This window comes from Battus philenor, unplaced genomic scaffold (genome assembly GCF_028537555.1).
Source record: "Battus philenor isolate CCGP_79_NKW_IND1 unplaced genomic scaffold, ilBatPhil1.0.hap1 SCAF_11, whole genome shotgun sequence".
Taxonomy (NCBI): Eukaryota; Metazoa; Arthropoda; class Insecta; order Lepidoptera; family Papilionidae; genus Battus; species Battus philenor.
Genome location: NW_027181673.1, coordinates 12,612,887 through 12,622,880, shown reverse-complemented (window position 1 = coordinate 12,622,880; position 9,994 = coordinate 12,612,887). Strand labels below are relative to the sequence as shown.

Genomic DNA, 9,994 nt, shown 5'->3' with positions numbered 1-9,994 from the left:
CTTCGTTAACACTAACTACAGTATACAAAAATATTTTACTTTTTGTTTTTAAATAAATCTTCTTAATTAATTTACACTTTCAATTTCATTTAGTAAATTCCATTTAAAAAGTTTATTTTGCTATTGATAAGGATTTAAAATTTAAATTACGTGGACATGTTCTTTGACATCTATGTTTTTGGAGCTGTTATCCCAATATGATCGAGTAGCATTTCCCGGCATTTTTAATCGTTGGTTCAAGATATTATGAAAGGCAGTATACATAGAAAGATACGATAGTTCCTTAAAACGTGTTATACTCTCAATGGTAATCATTTGGCTAACCCACTAGAAGAAAACCAAATGGATCTTAATTTAAAATTCAGTGAATTAGTTAAAGTTGAAGAATTAATGAAGACATGTGAGGAACTTAATGTTTCTTTGGCCGAAGTACAAAAAGTTTTAGATCAACTGTTACCGCTAAAAGTTTATTACGACAGGATGTCTCTTCCGTCAAAAATAGAATATGATTTGTTTTTGGTCTACGCATATAATGCACTTCAGTGGATAAATTTGCGTCTACAAGGAGTAGACCCAACTAACCATCCGATCATAGATGAATTTGCTAAAATAAATGCAACCATGTTGAGATGGCAGAAAGTGAAAAACGGTCAAAGAGGACCTGCTGTGAACATTGGAGCTGCTAAAAGATTTGTTAGAAATGGTATATAACAATCTTCATGTGTCAGAATTACAACTTAGCAAAAAATTTAAAAATGACAATTAATTGTGAGGTTTAAACTTTATATTTGATTAAAGACTGAGTTTATGCTAAGAAAATATTCCATAATTCATTTGTTATGTATTATATATGAAAAATAGTCATAATGATATATTATTTCTAGTTTGTTAATTTCCGTCAGTTTTTTAGGTAGTGGCGAATATATTTTCGTAGTGTATTTCAAATTTTGGCTTTGTCATTTGAAAATTTGTGCTCTAAAGGTTTTCTTAAAACATTTTCATATATTCCAATTTATTTTAAGACTTAAATTTATAGATAATTTACTAATGTAGTTATTGTAATAAAAATATCAATGTTAATTAGTAAAAAACTATTTTTTTTTGGAATATAGTTGAATAATTGTTAGCTATATTATGTATTAAACTTTTGTAAACAACAGATTGAAATTGCTGTGTATTCAATTTGATGACTGAATATTCTTCTTTAATCATGTAATACATCACACTATCTATGCAAAGTGATTGTTCTAATTATTATTTAACATTATATGAGAAGTGACAGTTTATATAATCATCTAAAAATTGAATTTAAAAGTTTGTAGTGCATTCTAGTGTATGAAGATGTAATTGGAAGGAGGAACCAAAAAATCTTTCTTAACTATAAAATTCTAAGTGAATGTTTATATTTGGAGGAATGTCTACAAACCTTAGGTAAAAATTTTACATCCTCAATTTTGTGTGGTTGTTTTAGTTATACATTACATATTTGAATATAATACTAATTTTACTTCTGTTAAAAGTTGTAATAAAATATACAATTACAATAACTATTTATGAATTATTCAAAAACCTTTTTTAAACACTTGTTATATTGTGTTTTCCTTTTGTCTCAAGTGAGAATCACTGTGAAATACTTTTTTTTTTTAAATATAGTATTACATGTATTTTTTATTTTATTACATGGTAGTACAGCAGTAGACAACTAAGGAATGTGATCTAGGGTCTGGTTTGATTCTCGACACAATGTATAATTCACACTCTGTGCATTTATTTTACTTTTATGTTTCGGATGTCCTATATTTAGTACTGTTTCTATTGTATTACAATCTTTCATTATTTACACAAAAGCCTGATTTCTATTCTTATGTGTTACTTATCAAGTAGCACCAGGCAGGTCATGTGCAGAATACTGTAGCCATCTGTGGGATGGGTTGGCGTAATACAAGCTGGAAGCTTTGGTTTCTATACAGTAACCAGTCAAAAAGTTTATTGGTAGAGTTCTGTTGCTAACATTAAACTTCAGAGCTTGTGGAGATGGGTAGCTCGCAAGCTAAACACAAGAAAGATATATATGTATATATCTTTGCAAAAGATATAATCACTCTCTAGCTTGCATGTGTTTCAATTATCTACATCTTTATACCTAACAGTCAATTTTCGTGATGATTTAAGACTCGTTCAGAGTTAGAAAGAGATAAGCTTGTAAAGCAATCTACATGTAAAAGAGAGACGGATAGCTATTGGATGTTTGTCATTGCAACTGGGTCGATTTTTGAAGAACAAATGCTGGCATGGGGTACATGTTCACTTGCTAGTCAAGTTTACTGGTGATCTTGTCCTTAAGAATGTAAAGCTACGCGTTGGATGGTAATTCATCTCCAACCGCTAAACGCGCGAGTACTTAAAGGCATATTCAAGCCCAAGCGTGAGATTTTGACGCGCGGTATGATGATAAATAAATGAAAGCGACCGAAAAAGACTTCTTTTGAACATTTTGCAACCATGTAAACGCAACTTAAGGAAGATTGAGTTTCCATTAATCAATCATTATGTTGTGCATTTTTTGATACCACCTCTATTCGGCTAATAAATTATTGTAAATAAAGTATTATCGTACCACATACACTTACCGTTTACCTGTGAGTTAATAATTCTTACAGAAGTATATATTTATTTTGTAAATATGATTTGTTGAAATACTAACTACAAAAATTATTAAAAAAATATTTTTTACAAAATTGTTTTACTTGAGTTATTTAAATGATATTTAACAGTGAAATAAAAATGTACTACATTTTTATTTCATTGTTAAATATATGTTGACGTTTACTTTTGTTATCTATGACAAAAATCAAGCGTGGTTGTTTCTCATTTACGTTGACTGACGTTTCCCGGTGTATTATTTTTAGAAAACGTGGTGATTGCGATATATTGCCTATTGTGTCTATTTCGCAGAGAAATTTTATTACCAATTATAATCAACCATATTGTGTAATCATCCGAAACGTAAAATGGATCTGGATTTGAATTATGGTGAACTTGCAAATGATATAGAATTTGTAAATAAATGTGAAGATCTTAAAGCAAATTTGATTGAAGTACAAAAGGTCCTGGATCAATTGCTACCTCTCAAAGCTCAATACGATAAGTTATCTCTTCGGTCCAAAATAGAGCTTGACTTGTTTCTCGTATATGCCTTAAACTCACTTCAATGGATAAACTTACGTATACAAGGTGTGGACACTAATAGTCATCCCATTAAAGATGAACTTGCGAGGGTTAAAGCAACCATGTTGAGATGGCAGGAAGTGAAAGATCGTGATAAGCGACCCAGGGTTGATATTGGAGCAGCTAAAAGATTCGTTAGAAATGGCTTGTATGACCCATCCAAAAAACCACCTAACAAGAGAATTAAATTTAACGACCACAATTAATTGTGACAGTTTTAACTCTAAATTTTAGCTTAGTATTATAAAGACTGAAATTTTACAGACATAATTTATGTTTAGTTTAATACTTGTAATTGTTTTCATGGTGTACATCTTTGTGGTAATTATTAGTAACCTAAGTTTAAATATATATAGGGAATAAATTTGTAAACATAGTATATTTTTAAATGTAAAGATAGTTTAATATTCTATGAGGGAGACCAGAAAGTAATGTTGTTTCTGTCAATATATTTTACAGAAAAACCCTTTGATTTTTATTGCACTGGCATTAAAAATTTGTAAACTAAACGGCAAAAGGTTGTTAATAACAAAAGAGTATATATTGTTGATTAGAAAAAAACTTGTTAAAAATGTAGATGTGTGTATTTAACCTAAGAAAGCTACATTACTTTCCGGTCCCCCTAATAATCAAAAAATTTAACTTTTTGAGCAATGTGCATATAAGTGTATATTTATGAGTGAAATTGACTAAACCATTTCATAGTTATATGTTATCTTTATATTGTTTTAATTAATTTATCAATGAACCCCTTCTTGATCTATGTGGGTTATCTGACTCACATGTTCCTCTCTTAGATGCTTGTGGGTATATATAGAATATATGCAAGCATATCTTTAGTTACTTAGGTAAATGGCGATTTATAATTGCTTTATACTATAATTGAATGTGTGTATTCATTTGCGAACTGATATTTTTCTACTATAGTTTTATCATATTATAATATGTAAAGCTAAAATTTTAATTGGAGAATATATTGGAACTGTTTCAAGATTGTTCTTGAATTATGCAAATGATATATTCTTCCATGTAGTTATTTCTCACTCATTATTAATTATTTATAATTGACAAATATTTCGAAAATATATGTGTTTATGTAAATAATTTGAATTTTAGGAAAACTTCAATGATATATTAAAGTTACAAAAATATTTGTAATAAACAATTTTACCATGGAAGTAAATATGGTGTGATAAGAAATTGAAATATAACCCACATTATTCTTAGTTATTCATTTTTAGAAATTAAAACTGTATACCATTAATGACTTTGCCATACCATTAACAACCTACCATTGTTAAAAAACAAAGTTAATCACATTAGTTGATAGACAGTAATTGTAATAATGTTATCTATTTGTAGTAAATGTAAAAATAAAATATGTTTATGAAAAATAGCTGTTTTATTAATACATAAGTTGTATGAAATGTTTATTGGGGAATGTCAATGTTTACAATAAAATAAAAATTATTGCTGCCAAGTTAAATATTTAAACAATGCAAATCATATATACCCTTAAATGTAATGATATATGTAGCTATTAAATAAAATATAATATCATAACTATAAACATGAACATAGAACATGTGTTATGGAGCAATTTAACTAAAAGTTACTGTAATTATTGTACTGTAGAGTAATTGACAATATAAAGGCAATCATGTTGTCCAAATAAAAAAGATATTTAATTCATAACATTACATGACAGACTTTGCTAACATTACATATACATGTAATGTTAGCAAAGTCTTCATCATTACAACACATATGGCACACTCCCTTGTCATAGTAAAGTTTTTATAAAATATAAAAAGAAACATTTGGAAAATTGCCCGGAATATTTTGATTTTAGATCACACAACAAGGGAATATAGGATCATCCAATGTTCACTGTCTGATGACATGCCATTTCATAGAAAATACTTAAAAATAGCTTTATGACTTTGTCTCCAACATTTTCGGATCATTCAGAAATCAGTCACCCAATTGCGAGGTTTGTGGAGTAATTAGATATGCAATTTTGCTAATAAAGAGGGCACAGAATCATATCCAAAGAGATGCTCTGTTGCGAGGCCTTGGGATGTCTGCACTCAATGTTGTTTCAAACCATACTATCAAAACCCTACATTGAGACTACTGGGCAGGTTATGGTCTTCCAGCAGCACATCTTGTAATTTCTGAGAAGTTTACATTTCTATGGGGGTATCTCTTTTAAAGATAAAGACTATGACGAAAAAAAAAATATGTATGTTAAGTATGAGAGATATGCATTAGTGCCATGTGATTGACATCTGTTCAGAAAAGTAAGATATGAATTAGTAGTGAAAAATTATTAATACCTAATATAAAATATAGCACAGAGAAATAGCCCTACACTGAGAAATCACCACAATATGATTGCTGAACTAAGACTAAGAAGTGAACTGATAGAATTGTCACCTGTAATAGATTTATTAATTCATCTTTTGTGATGACCAGTGCCTTTAACTATTCAGTTATCTAGTTCACAGACCCTTCCACTCCGTGAACTCAGTACCGATGAAGCTGTAAATGCCTTAGGGTTAACAGCATTAACATCATCAGAAACAATACACTACAAGCATTTGCTACTCAGCATTTTGCATATTTAAAGTTAAGTCTAATGAATTCAAAACTAAAAAGCAATAAAGGAACACATGACAGTGAATAGAAATGGTTTTTTTTTATAACAATATAAATACAACAGCAAACCCTGCATCAAAGTCTTTATTAGACAATGCAGTACTATAAATTAATTATTGCTTAAAGTTGGAATGGGAAACTAAATAAATTCGGCTTTAAATAAATAACAAACTTACTACAATAAATATGATTCATAAATACATAATAGACATATAATACTAAGTTATTAACGGGCAAGTCTTTTACATTGCATTTTTAACCATTCGAGTCCCAGACGGATTTTTAAACCACACTGGTAATCATTTTTTTTTGTTTTGTATTATTATATAGTACTATAATAATACAATAATTGTATCCATAGTAAAATGAACATATTAACAATTAAAAGGGCCATGAGACATACTTGTCAGATAATGTTTAATTAGTTGTCCCCAATGCTTGAAGTACTCTGAATTTTCTCAACCAAAAATATTAACAGCGCAATCACACTGCATGCAGTCTCATGTGACTCAAATGGTTAATATAACATTCTTAATAGTAGCAAAAGTACATAATAATATAAAGATCATTTATTAAGTAATATGCATGATCAATTCATCTCTAATATTGTCAATAATATAAAATGCCTAAAATTTAGTATGCAATTGACTTAGTCTCATATTTCTACTTGTAACACCAATCCCGCTGCAGAGATATTGTCACCAGCACCTGCTGTTAACTGAGCCTCTGTACAAATCAGGACTGGGGCAACACAAATTTCTACTTTATCCCCCTCTATAGTCTCCTCCCAACATGCTACTGGTTTGTTCGGTTCAAAAAACACCCTGCTAGTATTATCATTGTCAGTGGTTGTTGAAAAACTGTCATCTAGTAATAATTTAGTCTTACCGAGGTCTATATTCTGTGTATTGCAAACATATCTATGTGCTGTAAGTGACGCTTTTGCAGCAGCAGCAGCTGTTCTTTTCCAGTCAGAGTTTTGAACTGTCATAATAGCCTGGTACGCTAATGTATGTACATGCATTCTGGTCAATTTTCTATTACTTCCAAATGCTTTGTTCTTTTCACGTATCAGTCGGAATGTGTTTCTCATTTGATCAAGGGCTGTAGCTATACGTGGATTGGAGTCCGCTACTACCACAACCTGTCCATGTTCTAAGACGCTGTTGAGGTTAGATAACTCTTGTTCGTTCATACCCACGGAATCAACATATGGCAAGACTTTAGTTGTGAGATGTTGAAGTAACTCCAAATCTACATAACTTGCCATCTCAAAATGGGCTAGTGTGTTTAAAGGCTGGGATAAAATTTGTTCTCTTACTAAATCTAATCTTTCTGCTCTTAAATCTGTAACAATAACAATTATTATCCTACTAAGCAAATATAATAGTTTGATAGAAAAATAGTTTTAATAAAAATAAATTAGAATATCTGCCTGTACATAATAATTTTTTTTGCAAACTTTTTGAAACAAACTCTCAGAACTACAGTCTGTTTATTTAGATTTTGATAATTATTCATCTTTATTATTCTAGACAAATGATATCTGCTGCTAGATATAAGCTTCTAAAGATTTCCCATAGAAAATTGAAGTCAAGTCCTCAGTGTTAATTGGTTTTATTTTTAACATTATATATTTATATATATGTGCTACAAAACAGTTGCTAATGGTGTTAATGTGAACAGTAAACCTACCTCTGTCAACTTGTTTAAATGGAAAATTGTCCATCATTTGCAGCCCGCTTATCACTAGTAAATTGGGTTTAAAACTTGGCAAGTGTTCACCGAGCTTCTCTAATGAGCTCAACAGGGGGTTGTTTTCATCATTATGCATAATATATCTGTTAGCTCTTGGTGCTTTGTATATACCAAACATTTCATCAGCTTTATATTCAAGGATCATGTGAACATCATCTCTTACTTCCTCATTTTTGTCACCTCCTACTATAAGAATTTCTTCTGGAATGTATGACTTGAGTTTTTCACTCATTTTTGCTCCAAACATCACCTTCCAGCCTTCAATGAAGAATCGTCTTGCCATCAGTGGAGCGTTGCCCCCTATGGCCCATCTTGTGTCTGGCAGTTTAAGAGCTTGTTCCACTAGGTCATCATATAATTTACTGTTTGACATAAATCTCCTGAAAAAGGTACAAACGATGTATGTTATTAAATATGAAAATAGTTTGTGAGGACTTCACATTTTTTTAAATTGAAAACAAACTGTTCAAATGGATTTAAGAATATAAATTTCTAATAATAATTTTTTTAAGCATGAAACGGTTTTTATCCAAGCAGCTTATAAACTTTCATCATAAAACCCTTAAGATTATATCATATGCTTGTACTTGCATAAAGTATTCTTATTAAATAATTATAATTTATAAGGAGTGTTTTACAATGTAATTTTGTATGCATTTATTAATGGTAATTTATTGAAATTATGATATGCTGTGTAATGTTTTATTGCAGAAATATAAGTTTTCTTTTAGAGAGGTAGATTGGAGAGAGGGAGATTGACTGTAATCCAAAACTTACCAGTGACAGATTGGCCCATACTAAAAAAAAATATACATTAACAATATTACAAAATTTTCCATTTTTTTACTATTTTTTCACTATTGTGAGCAGACATGTTATAAATTTTATACAGTACAAATTTGTACTAACAACTAGGCTAACACTGTTAAATTCAATAGAAATATCAATAATTTTCTACAAGGGTTGTAATTATAGCCTGCATGTTAGCCAGTAACCACAGCTGGGCATAATATAAACAGATTAAATCAGATATTCTTAATATTCTAGTAATCGAGATAAGTATACAAAGGTTCAATTAGTGTCTGATCTCTAGAAAAGCTAAAATTTAGTTAGAAACTTAAGTTAGAAAAAATATTAATACTTACTCAGCAGCTGCACCATGTTTAAAGAAATAAGTGAAACTTTTGACAAATTCTTCTTTAGTTGAGATCTCGTTGAAATGTTCAGGGTTTCCTTTAAGATCTCTATAATTTATTAGCGATGTAGCATTGACAAATAAATCGTGGCACGCACCATAACCTAGAGCCACTTTAGGTTGACTAATTCCAACGCCGACTCTGTTTTCACTCTCCAAAAACAACAAGTGTTCTTTCACAGGTGACAATCTTTCATCACTTATATCATTTCTACGAAAATAAACCGCGTATAGCACTATACAAAATGATATTATAGAACCCAATTTCACCGGTGCACCCGCCATTTTTAACATATAATTAAATATTTATGACTACTAACTGGAATGATTAAACTTTATACCTCTGCATAGATATCCACGTCACCTCATTTTTACTATGCTGGATTGTAAATATTTAATGTGGATTGTGATCGTAACTGACAACTACGCTATCGGTCATTGACTTGCTGTCAATGTCAAAATGACAATGACAACAATTGTTCCTAAAAAAATATTTCCGGGAAAAAAATATGGGGTGACCACGTTACATGAAGATGTTGGATTTTATGTAATAAAATGTATTGTTGTAAAAGGCGGAGCTTAAATATATGTACTCAGACATGTTAATAGAGAAAATAGATGACTTAAAATCATTTCCATCAAAATTAGATTTCGTTGCTAGGTGCTATAAATATTTCTTAAATTGATTTATTTAACGCTTAAAAGCGAACTGATAATCAGAGTGTTTTATAATTCTTTACACAACATTTAAGTTGCATAACGTATACTGCAGTTTGTTCGTAGTACAAATAAAGTAATGTAAATTATCTTTGTGGTATTTTAAGTTGTTGATAAAGAAAACCGGATACACAACAAGCTGTGCGGTTATTTTATAACTCCAATGAGTTTTGTCATCGATAGTTTATTAAAAAATTATTCTAGGAGGAAATATTCCATAGTTATTTTCAGACTTGCATATTCAGATACTGTTTTTACGTTTAAATGCACTTCTGTATTATTTTTAAGTTAAGTAATCTTCGATGAACACGTATAGCTTACCAGATCATATAAACTATATAGATAATAGATTATATAGACTTCTGCTTTAGTGTAATGAAACCAGGATAGTTGATATTGACTTGTATAACGTTACACGTAGCGTAAGTTACATAG

The 9,994-nt window shown here is 30.0% G+C and overlaps 1 protein-coding gene across 1 annotated transcript; it reads right to left on the bottom strand.

Moving 5' to 3' along the window:
* Nucleotides 1-6,209: 6,209 nt before the first annotated feature.
* On the bottom strand, nucleotides 6,210-9,271 carry LOC137931654 (ADP-dependent glucokinase). The gene is made up of 3 exons (XM_068775132.1): nucleotides 8,793-9,271; nucleotides 7,585-8,027; nucleotides 6,210-7,236 (listed from the first exon to the last, which is right to left on the bottom strand). Exons 1-3 carry the CDS (start codon nucleotides 9,134-9,136, stop codon nucleotides 6,545-6,547), a joined length of 1,479 nt encoding a protein of 492 aa, XP_068631233.1. The 5' UTR covers nucleotides 9,137-9,271; the 3' UTR covers nucleotides 6,210-6,544.
* Between the last annotated feature and the right edge of the window lie 723 nt (nucleotides 9,272-9,994).

What these genes read in the sequence shown, in the direction of transcription:
- LOC137931654 (XM_068775132.1), bottom strand. Translation starts at nt 9,136, where the DNA reads ATGTTAAAAATGGCGGGTGCACCGGTGAAATTGGGTTCTATAATATCA. An exon ending in AAACATGGTGCAGCTGCTGA is followed by an intron (nt 8,028 to 8,792) that starts GTAAGTATTAAT and finishes TACCTTTTTCAG; the next exon opens with GAGATTTATGTCAAACAGTA. An exon ending in ATTTAAACAAGTTGACAGAG is followed by an intron (nt 7,237 to 7,584) that starts GTAGGTTTACTG and finishes TTATTGTTACAG; the next exon opens with ATTTAAGAGCAGAAAGATTA.